General features: G+C 43.9%; 2 protein-coding genes across 2 annotated transcripts in view; one reads left to right on the top strand and one right to left on the bottom strand.

The window, feature by feature from the left end:
• The window catches only part of LOC110502744 (cytohesin-1), a 64,126-nt gene extending 54,040 nt beyond the window's left edge, over positions 1-10,086 (bottom strand). The window contains exon 1 of the mRNA XM_036960442.1: positions 9,934-10,086. Coding sequence (XP_036816337.1) covers positions 9,934-10,054 — 121 coding nt within the window. The 5' untranslated portion in view covers positions 10,055-10,086. The remainder of the gene's footprint in view (positions 1-9,933) is intronic.
• Positions 9,995-23,984, top strand: timp2a (TIMP metallopeptidase inhibitor 2a). Its single transcript, XM_036960448.1, has 5 exons — positions 9,995-10,443; positions 19,446-19,546; positions 19,652-19,760; positions 20,443-20,567; positions 22,544-23,984. The coding sequence occupies exons 1-5, from the start codon at positions 10,314-10,316 to the stop codon at positions 22,739-22,741; spliced, it is 663 nt and encodes a 220-aa protein (XP_036816343.1). The 5' UTR covers positions 9,995-10,313; the 3' UTR covers positions 22,742-23,984.
• Positions 23,985-24,510: the final 526 nt, after the last annotated feature.

Here is a 24,510-nt window from a genome sequence, read left to right on the forward strand (position 1 = left end):
GTCATTCAGCCCTCGATAATCTATGCAGGGGCGCAGAGACCCGTCCTTCTTCTTGACAAAAAAAACCCCGCTCCGGCGGGAGAGGAGGAGGGGACTATGGTACCGGCGTCAAGAGCTACAGACAAATAATCCTTGAGAGCCTTACGTTCGGGAGCCGACAGAGAGTATAGTCTACCCCGGGGGGGAGTGGTTCCCGGAAGGAGATCAATACTACAATCATACGACCGGTGTGGAGGAAGAGAGGTGGCCCTGGACCGACTGAACACCGTGCGCAGATCGTGATATTCCTCCGGCACCCCTGTCAAATCACCAGGCTCCTCCTGTGAAGAAGAGACAGAGGAAACAGGAGGGATAGCAGACATTAAACATTTCACATGACAAGAGACGTTCCAGGAGAGGATAGAATTACTAGACCAATTAATGGAAGGATTATGACAAACTAGCCAGGGATGGCCCAAAACAACAGGTGTAAAAGGTGAACAAAAAATTAAAAAAGAAATGGTTTCGCTATGATTACCAGAAACAGTGAGGGTTAAAGGTAGCGTCTCACGCTGAATCCTGGGGAGAGGACTACCATCCAGGGCGAACAAGGCCGTGGACTCCCTTAACTGTCTGAGAGGAATGTCATGTTCCCAAGCCCAGGTCTCGTCCATAAAACAGCCCTCCGCCCCAGAGTCTATTAAGGCACTGCAGGAAGCTGACGAACCGGTCCAGCGTAGATGGACCGACAAGGTAGTGCAGGATCTTGAAGGAGAGACAGGAGTAGTAGCGCTCACCAGTAGCCCTCCGCTTACTGATGAGCTCTGGCTTTTACTGGACATGAAGTGACAAAATGACCAGCAGAACCGCAATAGAGACAGAGGCGGTTGGTGATTCTCCGTTCCCTCTCCTTAGTCGAGATGCGGATACCTCCCAGCTGCATAGGCTCAGCTCCCGAGCCGGCAGAGGAAGATGGTAGTGATGCGGAGAGGGGGGCGACGGAGAGCGCGAGCTCCTTTCCACGAGCTCGGTGACGAAGATCAACCCGTCGCTCAATGCGAATAGCGAGTTCAATCAAGGAATCCACGCTGGAAGGAACCTCCCGGGAGAGAATCTCATCCTTTACCTCTGCGCGGAGACCCTCCAGAAGACGAGCGAGCAAGGCCGGCTCGTTCCAGCCACTGGAGACAGCAAGAGTGCGAAACTCAATAGAGTAGTCTGTTATGGATCGATTGCCTTGACATAGGGAAGACAGGGCCCTGGAAACCTCCTCCCCAAAAACAGATCGATCAAAAACCCGTATCATCTCCTCCTTAAAGTCCTGATACTGGTTAGTACACTCAGCCCTTGCCTCCCAGATTGCCGTGCCCCACTCACGAGCCCGTCCAGTAAGGAGAGATATGACGTAGGCGACACGAGCAGTGCTCCTGGCGTAAGTGTTGGGCTGGAGAGAAAACACAATATCACACTGGGTGAGGAACGAGCGGCATTCAGTGGGCTCCCCAGAGTAACACGGCGGGTTATTGATTCTGGGCTCCGGAGATTCGAAAGCCCTGGAAGTGGCCGGTGGATCGAGGCGGAGATGGTGAACCTGTTCTGTGAGGTTGGAGACTTGGGTGGCCAGGGTCTCAACGGCATGTCGAGCAGCAGACAATTCCTGCTCGTGTCTGCCTAGCATCGCTCCCTGGATCCCGACGGCTGAGTGGAGAGGATCCGAAGTCGCTGGGTCCATTCTTGGTCGGATTCTTCTGTTACGGTGAGTGAATGAGGACCCAAAAGCGAATTAACTTAAACAGAGCTTCTTTAATAACCAAACATAGGTAGGCTCAGATAGACCGGCAGATTCCGACAGGACAGGACAAGGTTACAGCAAACATGACGATAGTCTGGTTCAGGCATGAAACACAACAAACAAGAATCCGACAAGGACAGGAACAGAAACAGAGAGAGATATAGGGACCTAATCAGAGGGAAAAAGGGAACAGGTGGGAAACGGGGTGAATGGGTAGTCAGAGGAGACAAGGAACAGCTGGGGGAAAGCGGGGGAGAAAAGGTAACCTAATACGACCAGCAGAGGGAGACAGGGTGAAAGGAAAGGACAGAAAGACACAACATGACAATACATGACATGTACACTCATTGTTTCATTGTGTGAATTGTTTGCCCTTTGACTGTTTGTTACATTTTTATAAATTCCCCATATCAAAAATAACCAGTAGGCCTGCTAAATATACCGTTAATCCCCGTCATTTGGTTACATTAATTTCTGTTAATTCTTGTATTACAGTCCTTTACCATTGTCATTCTCGGAGTGAAAACGTTGAGTTCACAACCTGCTACACGTGTGAGGAACAACTTTGGTTTATTTCATAATCATCATTTGGGAGTTTTGTCAATGTTTTAATTGTCTTTTGTTTGGAGTGCTCCATGTGAGCAGTGATCATGTGTGTGGTTTTTCTGTCCTGATAACTTTGATGGAGCATGCCGCCCAAACACACCAACCTGCTGAATTTATACAATGTTGCACTACACTAGAGAGAGCTCAAGTCAAGACAGATCAAATGGGAGGCAGACAGGCAGAGTAGAGACATTAATGCAATTGAAAGAACCTGCATTTTCATCAGGATACTTTCTACTGTTTTTATTTGTCGGCTTTAGGTCTATGTGTTTTACTTAGTTAGTTGCATACACTGCATTGGCCTTGCAAAAGTATTAATCCGCCTTGGCATTTTTCCTATTTTGTTGCATTACAACCTGTAATTTAAATTCATTTTTATTCGGATTTCATGTAATGGACATACACAAAATAGTCCAAATTGGTGAAGTAAAATAAAAAAAAATAACTTGTTTAAAAAAATTCTTAAAACGTAAAAGTTGTGTGTGCATATATATTCACCCGCCTTTGCTATGAAGCCCCTAAATAAGATCTGGTGCAACCAATTACTTTCAGAAGTCACATAATTAGTTAAATAAAGTCCACCTGTGTGCAATCTAAGTGTCTAAGTGTTGGAAGTTTACATACACTTAGGGTGGAGTCATTAAAACTAGTTTTTCTTTTTTTCTCTTTTTTTTGTTGTTGAATTTTACCCCTTTTTCTCCCCAATTTTGTGGTATCCAATTGTTTAGTAGCTACTATCTTGTCTCATCACTACAACTCCCGTATGGGCTCGGGAGAGACGAAGGTTGAAAGTCATGCGTCCTCCGATACACAACCCAACCAAGCCGCACTGCTTCTTAACACAGTGCCATCCAACCCGGAAGCCAGCCGCACCAATGTGTCGGAGGAAACACCGTGCACCTGGCAACCTTGGTTAGCGCACACTGCGCCCGCCCCGCCACAGGAGTCGCTGGTGCACGATGAGACAAGGATTTCCTTACCGGCCAAACCCTCTCTAACCCGGACGACGCTAGGCCAATTGTGCGTCCCCCCACGGACCTCCCGGTCGCGGCCGGTTACGACAGAGCCTGGGCGCGAACCCAGAGTCTCTGGTGGCACAGCTGGCGCTGCAGTACAGCGCCCTTAACCACTGCACCACCCGGGAGGCTAAAACTCATTTTTCAACCACTACGCAAATTTCTTGTTAACATACCATAGTTTTGGCAAGTCGGTTAGGACATCTACTTTGTGCAGGACACAAGTAATTTTTTAAATAATTTTTGCAGACAAGATTTTTTCACTTATAATTCACTGTATCACATTTCCAGTGGGTCAGAAGTTTACATACACTAAGTTGACTGTGCCTTTAAACAGCTTGTGCCTTTAAACAGAAACAGACTGTGCCTTTAAACAGAAAATGTCATGGCTTTAGAAGCTTCTGATAGGCTAATTGACATAATTTTTGTTAATTGGAGGTGTACCTGTGGATGTATTTCAAGGCCTACCTTCAAACTCAGTGCCTCTTTGCTTGACATCATGGGAAAATCAAAAGACATCAGCCAAGAATTGTAGACCTCCACAAGTCTGGTTCATCCTTGGGAGCAATTTCCAAACGCCTGAAGGTACCACATTCATCTGTACAAACAATAGTACGCAAGTATAAACACCATGGGACCACGGAGCCATCATACCGCTCAGGAAGGAGATGATGTTCTGTCTCCTAGAGATGAACGTACTTTGGTGCGAAAAGTGCAAATCAATTCCAGAACAACAGCAAAGGACCTTGTGAAGTTGCTGGAGGAAACGTACAAAATCCACAGTAAAACGAGTCCTATATCGACATAACCTGAAAGGCCGCTCAGCAAGGAAGAAGCCACTGCTCCAAAACCGCAATAAAAAAGCCAGACTACGGTTTGCAATTGAACGGGGAAAAATATTGTACTTTTTGGAGAAATGTCCTCTGGTCTGATTAAACAAAAATGGAACTGTTTGACCATAATGACCATTGTTATGTTCAGAGGAAAAAGGGGGAGGCTTGCAAGCCGAAGAACACCATCCCAACCGTGAAGCACGGGGTGGCAGCATCATGTTGTGGGGGTGCTTTGCTGCAGGAGAGACTGGTGCACTTCACAAAATAGATGGCATCATGAAAATGATGTGGATATATTGAAGCAACATCTCAAGACATCAGTCGGGAAGTTAAAGCTTGGTCGCAAATGGTCCTTCCAAATGGACAATGACCCCTAGCATACTTCCAAAGTTGTGGCAAAATGGTTTAAGGACAACAAAGTCAAGGTTTTGGAGTGGCCATCACAAAGCCCTGACCTCAATCGTATAGGAAATTTGTGGGCAAAACTGAAAAAGTGTGTGCGAGTAAAGAGGCCTACAAACCTGACTCAGTTACACCAGCTCTGTCAGGAGGAATGGGCCAAAATTCACCCAACTTATTGTGGGAAGCTTGTGGTAGGCCACCCGAATTGTTTGACCCAAGTTAAACAATGTAAAGACAATGCTACCAAATACTAATTGAGTACATGTAAACTTCTGACCCACTGGGAATGTGATGAAAGAAATGAAAGCTGAAATAAATCATTCTCTCTACTATTATTCTGACATTTCGCATAATTAAAATAAAGTGGTGATCCTAACTGATATCATACAGGGATTTTTTACTAGGTTTAAATGTCAGGAATACTGTTAAATGTTGTGATAAACTGAGTTTAAATGTATTTGGCTAAGGTGTATGTAAACTTCCAACTTCAACTGTAATAACCTTATTTCTCGAAGTCTTCATCTCTCTGGTGGATAACACGACTCTAAACCCAGAGGGTTTTATACACTGGCCTGAGGGGTATATTACAAAGTAGGATCAAGGACTTAACCAGCTAACAATCTAAATATTCAAACATAACTACTTTTTCGTGATATCCAATTACTATCTTGTCTCGTCGCTGCAACTCCCCAATGGGCTCGGGAGAGGCGAAGGTCGAGTCATGTGTCCTCCAAAACACCTACCTAAACGCACTTCTTAACAGCTTAACCCGGAAGCCAGCTGCAACATTGTATTGGAGGAAACAACATTCAACTGACTACTGAGGTCAGCCTGCAGGCGCCCAGCATGACACAAGGAGTTGCTAGAGCCCAATAAGCCAAGTAAAGCCTCCCCCGGCCAAACCCTCCCCTAACCCAGATGATGCTGGGGCAATTGTATGATGGTGGGGAAATTGGTGGCAGGTTAGCCTAGTGGTTAGAGCGTTGGACTAGTAACCGAAAGGTTGCGAGTTCAAACCCCCAAGCTGACAAGGTACAAATCTGCCGTTCTGCCCCTGAACAGGCAGTTAACCCACTGTTCCTAGGCCGTCATTGAAAATAAGAATTTGTTCTTAACTGACTTGCCTGGTTAAATAAAGGTAAAATTACAAAATTGTGCGCCACCCTATGGGACTCCCGGTCTGCAGTGACGACTCAGTGCCTTATGCAGTGCCTTAGACTGCTATGCCACTCGAGAGGCCACAAATCAATAGTTATTTCTGGTTACTTTTTAAAGTCAGCAACTCATTGAAATGGCTTTGGTTGCCAGGTCTTTTTTAGCCAAATGTTAGCCAAATGTTTTGCTCTCCACACGGTGGTGCTATTGCTTCAAGTGACAAAAGCTTTGTCCTCAACATTCATAAAACAACCTTATTTACATTTACGATTCATACATTTCGGTAACTAAAGTGGTTGTAAAATCTCACCATGGACTGAGCAAAACAGCAATGGAAGGTTGCGTCTGTGTGTGATTACCTGTGTGTGTTTGAGACGCTGTGTACTGAGCAAATGCATGTGTATGTGTGAGTGTGTACCAACGAAGCTGTAACTTTCACAATTGTCATGCCCTGGTATTGCTACACATCTCTTCTGGGCACAGCTTCTGTATATTATCTGCATTTCCTCACCCCCTAACATCCTATCATCAGAAAGCAGAAGAGTTAGAAGTAGTGTTGCAGCCTCACGTGATGATGAGCCTTGCTTCAGACATGGAACATCCACTTTTGCTGTCAGACCGGAATCTAGCTTTGATTCACTCACTCGCATGAACACACACACACACCTTATTATCATGACGGTTAATTGCCTGTGCTGATAGAGTTGGTGCTTACAAATGAACTATGATCACTGACTACTGAGCAGACATCTTGTTTTGGGGTCATTTCATAGTGAGATGAGAGCAGAAAGATGACTAAACCACCAGTTCTGGGCACACACTGCACATTCTCTGCATAGTTTCCCAGTTGAGTCGATCACCACAGCCATTAAAGTACATTTGTCCTCCCTGCTCTCTCTCTCTTTCTCACAACCACACACGCACAAACAAAGACAAACATACACACACCCTGCACATCAGCGACACCAACAGAGGCATCCAGATAGTCAAGCCACCATATTGCATTGTTATACAGAAGCACTTTTTTAAAACGTGTGTGTATGTGCTTGTGTGCACGTTTTTAAAAGGGGGAAAGATAAGTTCTGCAGGGTTAAAAGGTTATTTGTCTGGATTGGGTTGACTCAGCCCTGTTGGGGTTTCCATGGTGACAGTGACACATATTTGTACTTCTGTACTGTCTGTCATACTATGTCTTGTGTGTCACTTCCAGAGGTGTCCCCATACATTCAACTGTTGTCATAGATGTACGTCAACATATTCTGTTTTAAAGGTCAACTCTCGGTCGTTAAATCCTAACTTTGGTGACCAACAGCCGCAGTGTCGAAAGCCTGATGTAAATCCTGACCTCTTGACCTCTATCTCTATCAGGTCAGGGGTCAGGGACAGCGCACAGTGGGGTCAAAAGAAAACCCCTACTCTTCTGGCCTTTCAGAGGGTCTCTCTCTCTCGTTCAATTCAAATTTGCCTTATTGGCATGGGAAACATACTGTATGTATACATTGCCAAAGCAAATAAACAATAAACAAAAACAACATCAACAAAAAACTATTAGAAATTAACAGTAAACAAGATTTCAAAAAGATAAAAACATTTCAAGTGTTTTATACTGAAAAATAGAAACTCAACACGTAAAGTGTTGGTCCCATGTTTCATGAGCTGAAATAAAAGAACACAGAAATGTTCCATGCACGCAAAAGGCTTATTTCTCTCAAATTTAGTGCACAAATGAGCATTTCTCCTTGGTGGTGTTATGGTATGGGCAGGCAAAAGCTATGGACAATGAAACAATTTTATCGATGGAAATTTGACTGCAGAGATACCCTGACGAGATCCTGAAGCCCATTGTCGTGCCATTCATCCACCACCATCACCTCATGTTTCAGCATGATAATGTATGGCCCCATTTCGCAATGATCTGTACATAATTCCTGTAAGCTGAAGATGTCCCAGTTCTTCCATGGCCTGCATACTTCACCAGACATCACCCATTGAGCATGTTTGGGATGCTGTTGATCAATGTGTACGACAGCGTGTTCCAGTTTCCGCCAATATCCAGGAACTTCGCAAAGCCATTGAAGAGGAGTGGGAGAACATTCCACAGGCCACAAAGCCTGATCAGCTCTATGCGAAGGAGATGTGTCACAACGCATTAGGCAAATGGTAGTCACACTAGATACTGACTGGTTTTCTGATCAACAACCCTACCTTTTTCTTAAGGTATCTGTGACAAACAGATGCATATCTGTATTCCATAGATTAGAGCCTAATTAATTTATTTCAATTGACAGATTTCCTTATATGAACTGTAACTCATATAAAATCTTTGAAATTGTTGCATGTTATGTTTATATTTTTGTTCAGTATATTATCAGCTATATACAGTGTTTTACCAATGTGCAAATAGTTATAGTACGAATAGTGGGGGAAGATACATTGACCCAAAGTTACCTCTGCTGCAGAGGATAAGTTCATTATAGTTACCAGCCTCAGAAATTGCAGCCCAAATAAATGCTTCACAGAGTTTAAGTAACAGACACATCTCAACATCAACTGTTCAGAGGAGACTGCGTGAATCAGGCCTTCATGATTAACTTGAGATGGTGTGTCACTGGTCTACACACAATACACCATAATGTCAGAGTGGAATTTGTTTTTAGAAATGTTTACAAATAAAAAAAAAATGAAAGGCTTAAATGTTTTGAGTCAATAAGTATTCTACCCCTTTGTTATGGCAAGCTTAAATAAGTTAAGGAGTAAAACTTTGCTTAACAAGTCAAATAATAAGATGCATGGACTCACTCTGTGTGCAACATACAATTATCTGTAAGGTCCCTCAGTCGAGCAGTGAATTTCAAACACAGATTCAACAACAAAGACCAGGGAGGTTTTCCAATGCCTCACAATGACAGGCACCTATTTATAGATGGATAAAAATAAAAAACAGACATTGAATATCCCTTTGAGCATGGTGAAGTTATTAATTACACTTTGGATGGTGTATCAATACATCCAGTCACTACAAAGATACTACAGGCCTCTTTCCGAACTGAGTTGCTGGAGAGGAAGGGAACCGCTCGGGATTTTACCATGAGGTTAATGGTAACTTTTAAACAGTTACAGAGTTTAATGGCTGTGATAGGAGAAAACTGATGATGGATAAACAACATTGCAGTTGATCCACAATACTAACCTAAATTACAGATTGAAAAGAAGGAAGCCTGTACAGAATACAAATATTCCAAAACATGCATCCCGGTTTGCAATAAGGCACTAAAAAACTGCAAAATATGTGGCAAGTAAATTAACTTTATGTCCTGAAAACAAAGTGTTATGTTTGGGGCAAAATCAACAACACATCACTGAGTACCACTCTTCATATTTTCAAGCATGGTGGTGGCTGCATCATGTTATGGGTATGCTTGTCATCGGCAAGGACTAGGGAGTTTTATAGGTTAAAAAGAAATGGAATAGAGCTAAGCACACTCCCAGAGGAAATCCTGGTTCAGTCTGCTTTCCAACAGTAACTGGGAGACAAATTCACCTTTCAGCAGGACACTAGCCTAAAGCACAAGGCCAAATATACACTGGAGTTGCTTACCAAGATGACATTGAATGTTCCTGAGTGGCCTAGTTACAGTTTGGACTAAAATTGGCTTGAAAATATATGGCAATACTTGAAAATGGCTGCCTAGCAATGAGCAACAACCAACTCGACAGAGCTTGAATAATTTTAAAAAGAATAATGTGCAAATATTGTACAATCCAGGTGTCTAAAGCTCTTAGATGTACCCAGAAAGACTCAGCTGTAATCACTAGCAAATATGATTCTGACATGTATTGACTCAGGGGTGAGAATACTTCTGTAAATTAGATATTTATGTATTTAATTTTCAATACATTTTCTAAAATGTCTAACATTTTTTGACTTTGTCATTATCGGGTTGATGGGTGAGATAACAAAAATGTAATCAAAATGTGGAATAAGTCAAGGGGTATGAATATTTTCACTGTAAATAAACAGATAAATATTGGTGGTATTTATAATGTTCTCACTCTCTCTGAATATGCTGATAACGTCAGCAGCAGCTACAGACGGAGAAGAGGGATGCGATTCAGAAGAGAGGAGAATATGAGAAGCTTCAGCGCCTACCGCAGGACGAATCGTTACCGAGGGGGGAGGAGTCCAACATACAGCAGCCTTTAAAACCCATCTGATCCCGAAAGGAAGAGCAACAGACTCCAGTGAACGGTCGCACTGTTCGACAGTGCATCAGCGGTTCCTTCACGACGTTCTGAAGGTGGATTTTCGTTTCCTCCTGCTCAGAACTGCTAAACTGCGTGTGGGGACCCAGGACCTGCGGTCTTCTTCCGTTATTCTTGTCATTGGTCTCGGAGCAACACACTCATTGTAGTTGTACTCACACACAGATCGCCTACGCACACAGACAGCGCTCAACGGATTTCACTCTCAATAGGGACACTTTTTTTTCCCCCCCGCATTTCAAAGGAAGGTAAACAACGCGGGAGAAAATGGCGTTGTCAATTAACGGCGTCCTCTGTACGCTGACCGTACTGATTTTGTGGCGGGCAGAGGAGCTAGTGGAAGCTTGCAGCTGTGCACCCGTGCATCCGCAACAGGCTTTCTGTAACGCGGACGTTGGTAAGTGATTGACAGGCTACGCCCTCACGTGTACCTTCTGTTGTTGCGTCATTACTATAGCCTCTGTCAAGAAGTCTGGTCCTTTAAGGTGTGCTTGCCAGTTCTGTCTGTTTTCCCAAAGTCACTACACTGGTGGCAGAGTTGGTCACTTCTTCAGGGTCTTACTCATTAGTAGAAAAAGTTTGTTCCAAATCGGATGTTAGGTACTATATTTATTGAATATGTTAAATAATTTAAATTAAAATGGCCAATTTGTGTCCAATCAATCAATTAGCTTGATGTCTCATCAAATGATATTAAAACAAGCATAAGGAAACATTTTTATGTGTTTAAAAAAAACAACCAACTAATTTCATAACAATCTGAGATGGTTGGTGTCATGGTTTGCTGAAATGACATGGAACCACCCTCCTTTTCCACACTGGCTGTTGACTGATGAGAATCGATTGACCAATTTCCAACCTCAAATGTAAGCAGGAGATGATTAGTAACTTTGCTTGAGAGCTTTGAAGGCTTGCATTGTCTCTACCTGAGAATTCTGCAGACATATTGGACAGGGTCTGATAGTAAGGCAGAGGTGACACATGCATGCCATTGTTTCCCCTAGATTTTTTTTTTGCGTGTGGTGGCAAAGAGTGTGACATGCCCCCAGAATGTTTTATTTTTTTGTAGAACTGTGAGAAGCTAATTTCTGGTGTTTTTTACTCCAGTGAATGAAACTGAATGATGCCAACACCAACTATCTATAATCCCGGCCCAAAAATGAGCCCAATATTGGCAAAACAAATATTAAGGCTCTTAGCCTGTACATGGCACCATACAATATTATCAGGTAGGTGTGCTATTAGAAATAAGCAAGATTTTTTTCTGGATCAAAGGGGCTACTTTCCTGCAATTCTACACATTTTGCCATGGCTAATTATGTGTTCCTATGCTCAAACAAAATCAATTGGTTTCATTGCTTGAGCTTTTTCTGGGGTCATTTCAAGTTGTCGAAGATTGAATGATTGACCTTTTTTATCATTTCTACAAACTTTATCTGGTTATACTCTTAAGTGTACACTGAAAGTGTTTTTCCATCCCAAAAAGTTATATTAAACCAATTATTTTTGTTTTTATTTATATTAGTACCAGTCAAGTTTGGCCTTACCTACTCCATTCAATGATTTTTCTTTATTTTTACTATCATTCTACAATGTGGAAAATAGTGAGTACATCAACTAGTAAATAACACATATGGAATCATGTAGTAAGCAAAAAAGTGTTAAACAAATCAAAATATATTTGACTCTTAAAAGTAGCCACACTTTGGCTTGATGACAGCTTTGCACCCTTGGCATTCTCTCAACCCGCTTCATGAGGTAATCACCTGGAATGCATTTCAATTAACAGGTGTGCCTTGTTTAATTTGTGTAATTTCTTTCCTTAATGCATTTCAGCCAATCAGTTTTTTTGTTGTGACAAGGTAGGGGTGGTATACAGAAGATAGCCCTATTTGGTAGAAGACCGTCCATTATTATGGAACAGTTCAAATAAGCAAAGAGAAATTAGTCCATTGCTTTAAGACATGAAGGTCAGTCTGGGAGAAACTTTGAACATTTCTTCAAGGGCAGTTGCTAAAACCATCAAGCCCTATGATGAAACTGGCTTTCATGAGGACCGCAACAGGCAAGGATAACCCAGAGTTACTTCTGCTGCAGAGGAGAAGTTCATTAGTTACCAGCCTCAAGCTGCAGCCCAAATAAATGCTTCACAGAGTTCAAGTAACAGACACATGTCAACATTAACATTTCAGAAGAGACTGCGTGAATCAGGCTTCATGGTCAATTTGCTGCAATGAAACCCCTACTAAAGGACACAAATAAGAATACTTGCTTGTGCCAAGAAATATGAGCAATGGACATTAGACCGGTGGAACTCTGTCCTTTGGCCTGATGAGGCCAAATGTATTATTTTTATTTTTTTGGAGGGGTGGGGGGTCCAACTGCCCTGTCTTTGAGACGCTGAGTAGGTGAACGGATGATCTCCCCATGTGTGGTTCCCACCATGACGCATGAAGGAGGTGTGATGGTTTGCGCTTAGTGGGACTATTATTTGTTTTTCAACAGGCAATGACCCAACACACCTCCAGGTTGTGTAAGGGCTATTTGACCAAGGAGAGTGATGGAGTGCTGCATCAGATGACCTGGCCTCCACAATTACCTGACCTCAACCCAATTGAGATGGTTTGGGATGAGTTGGACTGCAGCTTGAAGGAAAAGCAGCCAACAAGTGCTCAGCATATGTGGGAACTCCTTCAGGACTGTTGGAAAAGCATTCCAGGAGAAGCTGGTTGAGAGAATGCCAAGAGTGCAAAGCTGTCATTAAGGCCAAAGGTGGTTACTTTGAAGAAAAGCAAATATAAGATATATTTAGATTTTGTTTGAAGCTTTTTTTTTTCTTTTTTTTTTTGGTTACTACATGATTCCATGTGTTTCATAGTTTTGATGTAGAAAATAGTAAAATGTAAACTCCTTGAATGATTAGGTGTGTCAACTTTGACTCTGCGCACACACACACACATTCACACACGCATCTCAAGCTCTGCTAGAGTGCTGTTATTGTGAAGTGGAAACGTCTTAGCGCAAAAACGGCTCAGCCGTGACGTGGTAGGCCACACAAGCTCACAGAACGGGACTGCCGAGTGCTGAAGCGCGTAAAAGTGTCTGTCCTCGGTTGTCACACTCACTACCGAGTTCCAAACTGCCTCTGGAAGCAATGTCATCACAAGAACTGTTCATCGGGATCTTCATGAAATTTCCATCCGTTTCCGTGGCCTAGCAGCCGCACACAAGCCTAAAATCACCATACGCAATGCCAAGCGTCGGCTGGAGTGGCGTAAAGCTCGCCGCCATTGGACTGGCGCATTGACGGAACACTTAATGCTACAGCATACAATGACATTCTAGACGATTCTGTGCTTCCAACTTTGTGGCAACAGTTTGGGGAAGGCCTTTTCCTGTTTCAGCATGACAATGCACCCGTGCTCAAACCGAGGTCCATACAAATGGTTTGTCGATCGGTGTGGAAGAACTTGACTTGCCTGCACAAAAGCCATGACCTCAACCCCATTGAACACCTTTGGGATGAATTGGAACACCATATCGCCCAACATCATTGCCTGACTTCACTAATGCTCTTGTGGCCGAATGGAAGCCAGTCCCTGCAGCAATGTTCCAACATCTAGTGGAAAACCTTCCCAGAAGAGTGGAGGTTGTAATGGCAGAAAAGGGGGGGACAAACCTCATATTAATGCCCATGATATTTGGAATGAGATGTTTTTGCAGGTGTCCACATACTTTTGTGTTTTTTTTGTGTGTGGCAGCAACAATTTAGCAGGGGTGGTGAGCTGCTGCTAAAATAATACAGGGGAAACACTGCACACAGTCCCCTATGAGTTTAGTGCTTCAGCGTCTGCTGTGGGGCTAGGAGTATTGCCTGGTTTGTGGACGTGGCACAGCAGGATGAGAGGAAGACATAAAGAGCGAGCAAGGGAGGATAAGATGGACTAAGTAGGTTAGTATAAATTCTGCTTTAGAGTCCCTCTAAGAACTACAGTCTCGCACAAGTCCTCTCTCGCTCTTTCTCTTTCTATCCTCCTTTCTTCTTTCCCTCCTTCCTCTGAGGGGTGTAGCTGCGAGGAATGACAGGAATGTTCCTGGGGTTTTCCCGCTCCGCACCAGACTAATGCAGTGGGACAGCAACAGACACACAGACCACTTCAAAGAGATTCTGCTGGGGAAAACTGGTTGAGCCAACGTTGTTTCCACGTCACTTCAGCAACAAAAATAAATACAACGTTGAATCAACGTGAAAAAGATTGGAGTTTCAAGAAGTCATCAACATAAGGGAATTGCATATAATTTTTTTTGACATGGTGACATTTGTTGAATTCAAGTTAGTTGACAACTTAACCAAATGTACACTGATCAAAAATATGAAGTCAACATGCAACAATGTCAGATTTTTACGGAGTTACAGTTGATATAAATCAGTCAATTTAAATGAGTTCATTAGGCCCTAATCTATGGATGTCACATGACTGGGAATACAGATACCTTTTAAAGGTAGGGGTGTGGATCAGAAAACAAGTCAGTATCTGGTGTGACCACCATTTGCCTCATGCAGCATGACACATCTCCTTCTTGATCAGGCTGATTTTGGGCTGTGGAATGTTGTAGAACTCTTCAATGGCTGTGCGAAGTTGATGAATATTGGCGGGAACTGGAACACACTTGTACACGTTGACCCAAAGCATCCCAAACCTGCTCAATGGGTGACGTGTCTGGTAAGTATGCAGGCCATGGAAGAACTGGGACATTTTTAGCTTCCAGGAATTGTCTATAGATCCTTGCGAAATGGGGCTGTGCATTATCATGCTGAAACTTGAGGTGACGGCAGCGGATGAATGGCAAACCAATGGGCTTCAGGATCTCGTCATGATATCTCTGAGCGTTCAAATTGCCATCGACTAAAATGCTATTGTGTTCATTGTCCATAGCTTATACCTGCCCCTTACATAACCCCACCATCACCATGGTGCATTCTGTCCACCAATGTTGACATCGGCTAACCGCTCGCCCATATGATGCCATACATGTTGTCTTCCATATACCTGATGCAGGTAGTCTAGCGGTTAAGAGCGTTGGGCCAGTAACCGAAAGGTCGCTGTTTCAAGCCCCTGAGCCAACTAGGTCAAAAATCTGCACTTAATCATAATTGCTCCTGTAAATTGCTTTGGATAAGAGTGTCTGCTAAATGACAATGTACATTTGAACTGTGATTCATCCATGAGGCGCACGCGTCTCCAGTGTGCCAATGGCCATCGAAGGTGAGCGTTTGCCAAATGAAGCGACAGTCACTTACGACACCAAATTGCATTCAGGTCAAGACTCTGGTTAGGACAACAAGCAAGCAGATGAGCTTCCCTGAGACAATTTCTGACAGTGCAGAAATTCTTTGGTTGTGCAAACCCACGATTTCATCAGCCGTCTGGGTGACTGGGCTCCGACGATCCCACAGGTGAAGAATCTGGATGTGGAGGTCTTGGGCTGGCGTGGTTACAAGTGGTCTGCGGTTGTGAGGCCAGTTGGACATACTGCTAAATTCTCTAAAACGACGTTGGAGGGGGCTTATGAAAGATTCAATTCTCTAGCAAACGCTCTGGCGGACATTCCTGCAGTCAGCATGTCAATTGCACAATCTCAACTTGCGGCATTGTGTTGTGACAACTGCACATTTTTATAGTGACCTTTTATTGTCCCCAGCACAAGGTGCGCCTGTGTAATGATCATGCTGTTTAATCAGCTTCTTGATATGCCACACCTGTCAGGTGGATGACTTATCTTGGTAAAGGAGAAATTCTCACTAACACGGATGTCATTTTATTGGTCACATGTTAAGCAGATGATATTGCGGCAAAATGCTTGTTTTCTAGCTCCAACAGTGCAGTAATATCTAACAATTCCTTTACTTCAGATTGTGTGTATTAAGAATGTATAAATATTTGGCCAAGCAATGTCAGAGTGGCATAGACTAAGATACAGTATATACATGTGAGATGAGTAATGCAAAATATGTAAACATTATTAAAGTGGCCAGTAATTTCAAGTCTAGGCAGCAGCCTCTAATATGCTTGTGATGGCTATTTAACAGTGTGATGACCTTGCGCTAGAAGCTGTTTTTCAGTCTCTCGGTCCCAGCTTTGCACCTGTACTGACCTCGCCTTCTGGATGATAGCGGGGGGAACAGGCAGTGGCTCAGGTTGTTGTCCTTGAACTTTTTGGTCTTCTTGTGACATTGGTTGCTGTAGGGCAGGTAGTTTGTCCCCAGTGACGCATTGGGCAGACTGCACCATCCTCTGGAGAGCCCTGCGGTTGGGGGCGGTGCAGTTGCCTTACCAGGTGGTGATACAGCCCAAGAGGATGCTCTCAATTGTGTATCTGTAAAGGTTTTAGGTGCCAAGCCAAATTTCTTCAGCTTCCTGATTGTAATCAAATTTGTGGATAAAATCTGAGCGAAATAATATTTGTATGCGTGTGTAACCAACACTTTACATTGCGTTGCGTTTTTAAAATATTTTTCAGTGTAAATCAAAACTAGTCATTGAAATTACGTCTCTGCCCAGTGGGATGGGTGCTGTGCACACACACTACTGTACAGACATACAGTACACACACATGCATACACTACAAAGAAATTTATATCTTTCTCTCTCTAATGCATTGACATGGCAGCTTATAACATCTGGCTGTCAGTTTTGGGTACTCAAAAGAAAAAAACAAAGTTAAGGACTTCTCACATATGCATGGTATCCATGGAAATGGCACAACCTTCCCTCCTATCCTTCTGACCATTCCCTCTATGATCATCTTTCTCAAACATCTCCAGAGTGGCGCAGCGGTCTAAGGCACTGCATCTCAGTGCTAGAGGTGTCACTACAGACCCTGGTTCGATTCCAGGCTGTATCACAACCGGCTGTGATTGGAACTACCATATGGCGGTGCACAATTGGCCCAGCGTCGTCTGGTTTAGAGTTTGGCCGGGGTAGGCCGTCATTGTAAATAAGAATTTGTTCTTAACTGACTTGCCTAGTTAAATTTAAATAACACACACACTATTGACTTACAGGATGGGATCCTCTGACTTTCAAGTGTTGACTCCTCTTCAGAATCCCTCTGTGTCCTGGTCATTTTGAGCATACTCTACCTCTTAGTGTAGCAGTCCCACCAAGCTCATCAAAATGAGTTGGACTGCAGTGGGAGGCCAAGAATATGCTTAAGCTATGCTCCCGTCCATATTCAGAGGAAATAAGAAGAGGGAGAGGATGGTATGATAGGATGTGTACTACCGCCAGTTGATAGAACAGAGTCCGTATCCTCTGCAGCCCACACACACAGAGTAGTGGCACTAACAGCTAAGTGATTAACATTTGTCCCTGGTGTCACACACCTCCCTGCTCCCATGTCTAACTTGTAGGCAGATTTTATTTATTACGTTTATTTGGACAGGGACAATGTACAACAAAAGCATCACTCCGAAGTGAGAACTCACTGGACACATGACTATTCTACCTTGGTTCAATGTAATTTAATTGAAATGACACGGAAACAATGTTGCATCAACCAGTGGGAAGTGACGCATTGCACCAGATTTATTTTACAGCTAATGTTACATCTTTATTCCCTGGGAAAGACAGGGGACTTCCCAGCCTGCTCCAGCAGGGGCTGGGAAGGGGGAGGCCATGTCACCCCCTAGAACCACTGCTCTGATGGAGAGAGATGGGGTGTGGTGGAGGGTTGGGTGAACTCAGGATGGTTTTCATGGAAAGACATTGCTTAGTGCTGGGATGTATAAGTAATTCTGCATAGCTATTGTGTGTGTGTGTGTTTTAACCTCTTAGCTTTCTCTGCTACCCTAGAGTTTCTGCTGCACTCAACACGGGGTGCTCATATGACCTAGTTAAGAAATCGCAAGCAGGGGAAATGGTGCCTATTTAGGAAAACAACATATTTCCTGCAAAAGTCGTTAAACAGGCAGCAGTCCTGAATCACTTTTACATTTTAGCAGACGCTCTTATCCAGCGTGACTTACAGGAGGGTTGAGTGCCTTGCTCAAGGGCACATCGACAGATTCTTCACCTAGTCAGCTCTGGGATTTGAACCCACGTCCTTTCGGTTACTAGCCCAATGCTCTTAACTGCTATGCTACCTGCCGCCCCTACACTTTTACCCTGAGCTGAGCGTTCTCTCTGGGGCTGGGAATTGATAGGGACCTCATGATACGATATCACGATACTTAGGTGCCGATACAATATGTATTGCTATTCTCACGCTTCTATATGTATTGCGACTCAATACTGTGACTGTTGCGATTCCATAGTCCAAACAAATTGCTCACTGTATGTCTGCTGCAGAGGGACAAGAGAGCCACAAACGAGTTTGGATCAGTGATGGAAATGCATAAATACTGCAGCCAACTAGCGCAAAAAATAATATTGCCACATTGTCAAAACGATATATCTTGTCAAAAATAATATCCCGATATGTGATGGTTTCCCCCAAAAATGTATCACTAGTTCTCTCTACACTGTTGTATACCCAGGGTCCTTAGTGCTCATTAGCCTCTGGACCTGAATGAGGTCCGGAAATGAGAGGGGAAAAACTCCCCGGAATGCAGGAAAGGGAGCCAGCCAGGTACACCGCTGGCGTGTGTTTTGCATCAGCCTCAGTCCGCACCATGTGTATGAACTTGAAGTGGTTACATGTGCAGAAAAGCATGCGAAAGAGAGCGGGGGGGGGGGGGGGGGGGGGGGGAGCAGTGAACCCCTCTGTATTTGTCTGTTCCATGCCATAAAGAGAACCCAAGGGTGTAGAGCAATGGCAGTCACCCCTGTGGAGTGTGTGTGTCTCTCTGGTGATTTTACGTTATTGCTCATTTTCCATTCCCTTCCCATAGCTGAAGCATGATGTAGTCTGAGAGGTCTTTCTCACACACACACACACACACAGGAACTACAGCTCGTTCACACTTTCTGTCCTCTATCCTTCAGTGTCCCTATATTGTGTCCTCTGATTTCTTTCTCTTGCTATTGCTGTCCCTGTCTCTCTTGCGTGCTCTCTTTCTCCTTGATAATGTGCTTCAATCACTCCCTTGTTTCAGTGAAGCACACATCCCTCCCTGACAATATGTGCTAACAAATTGTGATGTGGAATGGTACTGGCAGCTAGTTCACAACCTGAAACAGTCAAAACAAAGTTGTTTTGACTCACTGTATTGTGGGTTGTGTTGGGGCTTATTGATGTAGGAACTACAAGCTGCTGTTTAGGCTGCCTGGGCTCCATCTGCAGGTGGTTAATGAGCTGTACTGTTGCAGGAAGTATTCAAACAGAAGCTTTGCTTTGTTTTGTGTGTGTGTGTGTATTCTTGATGTCCTCTGACCCCATATCTCTGTCTCCCTGCAGTGATCCGAGCAAAGGTGGTGGGGGAGAAGGAGGTGGATACTGGGAATGATATCTATGGAAACCCCATCAAGAGGATCCAGTATGAGGTCAAGCAGATCAAGGTGAGAATACATCCATGAACTTTAACCCCCCCCCCCCCCCTGACCTGGGGTTGTTAGCTCTAAGACCTGTGTTCATCTAACCCCTTATCTGTTATTGTGTTGTAGATGTTTAAGGGTCCTGACCAGGACATTGAGGCGATCTTCACTTCACCGGTCTCTGCTGTGTGTGGTGTTACCTTGGATACTAGCGGCAAGAAGGAGTACCTAATATCCGGTAAGGCTAGTCATCTGACCTGACCAGACACTGATGACATGGCATAATAATCTCCCTCCGCTGTGTGCTAGAAGTAGTCTGCTCCCAGAGCTGTTTGTGTTCTCGTGCCTACTCCTACGGTTATTGGTATTACAATGACCATAGGAATTGGCAAGACGGCACAAACAGATCTGGGATGAGGCTATGCTAGATGGTGCTGAGTGAGCACAACTGGAGCAGACGGAGTAGACATACAGAGGGGCATTAGATCATGCACGCTCTGGTTTCCCTACACACACACTCGGCTTAATTACAGGGAACACCAGAACTGGAACTGCTGAGGCTAGCGTTTTCCTCCTTCTGGATTCTTTAGGACTCCGGACGGACCTCAGTATGGTGAAAACCAGTTTCTGTCCGACAAGCATTTCAACAACTCACCCCTCTCGTCCCTCCTCACCATCTCTTCTCCATTTTCTTATCGCTGTCTGCCCCGATCTATAGGGGGCAGTAAAAGAGAAGCTGCTGTCTGATTTCAGTGACTCAGTTATCACGTTTCAGAACCACATCTGTTGTTGCTGTTTTAGAGAACCTTTCTTTCTCGTGCTCCCTCTCCTTACCCCACCCCCTCTTTTTTTTTTTTTTTTTAAATGTCCCCCCCACCTTGCTCTCACCCTCCTTCTCTTTCTCCCTCTGCTCCCTGTAGGCAAGGTGGAGGCAGGTGGGAAGATGCATGTGACCCTGTGTGACTACATAACGCCCTGGGAGTCCATGAGCCCCACTCAGAAGAAGAGTCTGACTCAGCGCTATCAGATGGGCTGTGACTGCAAGGTAGGGAGGGAGGTGGTGGGAAGCAAGGAGTAATGTGGCTAGGACAACAATCTTAAAGGCCTAGTGCAGTCAATTCTGTTTCCCTGTGTTTTCTATCCTAGTTTCATCAGCTGTTGTACAACTTTTCATTTTTTTTTTTTTTCAGTTATTTCCTGATTTTTGTATTTTCAACCAGCAACTATCTAGAGGGCCTTCTAATCAGCAAGTTTGCTTGGGTGGGAGTTTTGGCTTTACAGTGCAAATTGGTTAATAGACCAGTAACAAACCTCTCTGCCAATAATAACAGCTAGTTTAGTTTTCCCCTCCCTACTCTGACTTAGCAAAATTCTTGCTTAAGAACAAGTTTTTTTTTGCTAAAAAGCTACAGTGGCACGAATAAGTATATGAACCCTTTGGCACTACCTGGATTTCTGCATAAATTGGTCATAAAATTTGATCTGATCTTCATCTAGGTCACAACAATAGACAGTCTGCTTAAGCTAATAACACAAACAATTACACGTTTTCATGTCTTTATTGAACACAGTGTAAACAATCACAGTGCAGGATGGAAAAAGTATGTGAACCCTTGGATTTAATAACTGGTTGACCCTCCTTTGGCAGCAATAACCTCAACCAAATGTTTTCTGTAGTTGCGGATCAGACCTGCATAACAGTCAGGAGGAATTTGGGACCATTTCTCTTTACGAAACTGTTTCAGTTCAGCAATATTCTTATGATGTCTTGTGTGAACTGCTCTCTCGAGGTCATGCCACAGCATCTCAATCGGGTTGAGGTCAGCACTCTGACTGGGCCACCCCAGAAGGCGTATTTTCTTCTGTGGAAGCCATTCTGTTGTTGATCTACTTCTGTGTTTTGGGTTGTTCTATTGCATCACCCAACTTCTGTTGAGCTTCAATTGGTGGACAGATGGCCTAACGTTCTCCTGCAAAATGATAAACTTGGGAATAAATGTTTGTCTGATAGAAAAGCAGCCCCAAACCATGATGCTCCCATCCACCATACTTTACAGTTGGGATGAGGTTTTGATGTTGGTGTGCTGTGCCTTTTTTCTCCTGACACATAGTGTTGTGTGTTCCTTCCAAACAACTCAACTGTAGTTTCATCTGTACACAGAATATCTTGCCAGTTGCACTGTGGAACATCCAGGTGCTCTTTTGCAAACTTCAGACTTGCAGCAATGGTTTTTTGGACAGCAGTGGCTTCTTCCGTGGTGTCCTCCCATAAACACCATTCTTGTTTTACGTATCGTAGACTCGTCAGATGTTAGCATGTTCCAGAGATTTCTGTAAATCTTTAGCTGACACTCTAGGATTCTTCTCAACCTCATTGAACATTCTGCACTGTGCTCTTGCAGTCATCTTTGCAGGATGGCCACTCCTAGGGAGAGTAGCAACAATGCTGAACTTACTCCATTTATAGACAATTTGTCTTAACGTGGACTGATGAACAGCAAGGCTTTTAGAGATAATTTTGTAAACCTTTCCAGCTTTATGCAAGTCAACAGTTCTTAAGAGAGATCTCGTTTGTTCAAGGTATGGTTCACATCAGACAATGCTTCTTGTGAATAGCTAACTTAAATTGTGTGGGGTTTTTTTATATGGCAAGGAAGTTCTAACCAACATCTTCAATCTTGTCTCATTGATTGAACTCCAGGTTAGCTGACTCCAATTAGCTTTTGCAGAAGTCATTAGCCTAGAGGTTCACATACTTTTTACAACCTACACTGTGAATGTATTTTTCTTGTCTATTGAATACATAATTTAAACCATTTGTTTTTATTAGTTTAAGCACACTGTATATTGTTGTGAGATGAAGATCAGCTCAAATTGACTAATTTATGTATAAATCCAGGTAATTCCAAAAGGTTTACATACCTTTTCTTTCCACTGTATTTTTGCCCATTTTTAAATGGATCTATTACAGTAAGGTACTTGGTCCTTTTAACTTGTGTATCTGTCTCGCTCTCTGTGTAGATTGTGCGCTGCCCCTCCCTGCCCTGTGCCATTTCTGCTCCAGAGGAGTGTCTGTGGACAGACCTGATGATAGAGAAGCAGGTGCACGGTCGCCAAGCTAACCACTACACCTGCGTCAAGAGGGCCGATGGCTCCTGTTCCTGGTATCGCGGTGTGACTCCGCCCAAGAAGGAGTTCCTGGACATCGAGGACCCCTAGTCACTTTCTGCCCCTACCCCCTTCCAGCTGCCCACTGCACAACCTGATTAAAGAAAAATGTTTCTAAACATTTCATGAAATATTAGGGGAGAAAATAAGTTCCTTGTGAAAGGACAACATTAATTTGATACACATATAAAATATAACGAGGCAAAGCAGAATGATTTAAGAGAGCTTGGTTAACAATGTACTGGTCCAAAAACAACTCCCAGCTACTACCCCTTGTGTTTGCAGATCTAAAGGGACTGGATATGTTGATAGTATGGTGATGGCTCCACCTAGCCCCCTAAATGGTATTTGTCAAATTGCTTACACCCATCCGGTTCCTTCAGGACTGCAAAACACAGAAGGTTTAGAGGCTAGGGGAAGGAGCTAGACAGGGGCTCAGGATGTTTGTGTAGCTATTTAGTGCCACAAGACCCGTCTATACAGGTCGTGTGGTGGTGATGATGTCACATTCCCCTGAGGCTGGCGTCAGGAGGACAGATAATTTCTTGGGGTTATGGCAACAGAGCCCAGGTCAAAAGTAGTGCGCTCTCTACCCCTGTCAAACTACCCAGGTTAGAACGACTCCATATCTATTCAATGATGGCTCAACATTACTTATGTTTCCTCATTCTGTTTGATTTCAAACCCATATTCCAAGATGCCTTTTTTCTTTTTAACTAGTCAAACGCTATTTGTTGCTTCTCATAACCATGCTGTTAGGACCAATCAGATTGATGGCGAGGCGGGACTTCCCAGCTTGTTCTAATAGACATTTGGTAAGAAAGGTGTTTAGTTTTTTATAAATAGTTGCATTTCATTTTGTCTGAATAACCAAAGCAGACCAGTCAGACAAATATGGGAATAACAACATTTTAAAATAACCTTCTTGAATGCATGTCTCACCGGACCAGTCTATGGCATGTGATAGAGATGGATGCCTATGGTATCACATATTACCCCTGCACCCCCCCCCCCCCCCCCCCCCCCACCTCGATGCCCCTTCTAGACTCAACAACCCCCTCACCCCTCCTCACTGTCTCTACCCACTCCCTCTAGATTGCTGTACAGAACCTATGCATATACTTTTTTGTTTGTTATTTGCATCATTAGATCTAGAACTAGATTTGCACTTTGAAGAGGAATTCCAGTAAAGACCAAACCATGTGATTCTCTAGTGTTTTTAATATCGTACTGCAGTCAGGCAGACTGTGTATCCCAAATGGCACCCTATTCCTATTTATAGTGCACTATATGGGCCCTAGTCAAAAGTAGTACTACAAGTCTCCCAGGTGGCACAGTGGTCTAAGGCACTGGGTTCGAGCCCAGGCTCTGTCGTGACCGGGAGGTCTATGGGGTGGTGCACAATTGGCCCAGCGTTGTCCAGGGGTTACTAGCGACCCCTGTGGCGGGCCGGGCGCAGTGCACACTGACCAGGTGTACGGTGTTTCCTTCGACACATTGGTGCGGCTGGCTTCTAGGTTGGATGTGCATTGTGTCAAGAAGCAGTGCAGCTTGGTTTGGTTGTGTTTCTGAGGACGCATGGCTCTCAACCTTCGCCTCTCCCGAATCCATACGAGAGTTGCAGAGATGAGACAAGACTGTAATTACTAATTTTAGAGAAAAGGGGGGGAATTAAGTAGCACTACAAAGGAAATAGGGTGTCTTATGGGACTCAACCAGACAGCCAGGTCGTCTTAACTGCAGTCAGTTGCATTGTGCAGGTGATCAGATCTCACAATGCCTGGAGAAGTGTAACTTCTCAGGAAACCACATCGAAATGA

Source organism: Oncorhynchus mykiss, chromosome 23 (assembly GCF_013265735.2).
Source record: "Oncorhynchus mykiss isolate Arlee chromosome 23, USDA_OmykA_1.1, whole genome shotgun sequence".
NCBI classification, from domain to species: domain Eukaryota; kingdom Metazoa; phylum Chordata; class Actinopteri; order Salmoniformes; family Salmonidae; genus Oncorhynchus; species Oncorhynchus mykiss.

Coding starts and splice junctions, on each gene's coding strand:
- timp2a (XM_036960448.1), top strand. CDS start 10,314: ATGGCGTTGTCAATTAACGGCGTCCTCTGTACGCTGACCGTACTGATT. Junction 19,547..19,651: donor ATGAGGTCAAGCAGATCAAG/GTGAGAATACAT, acceptor ATTGTGTTGTAG/ATGTTTAAGGGTCCTGACCA. Junction 19,761..20,442: donor GAAGGAGTACCTAATATCCG/GTAAGGCTAGTC, acceptor TGCTCCCTGTAG/GCAAGGTGGAGGCAGGTGGG.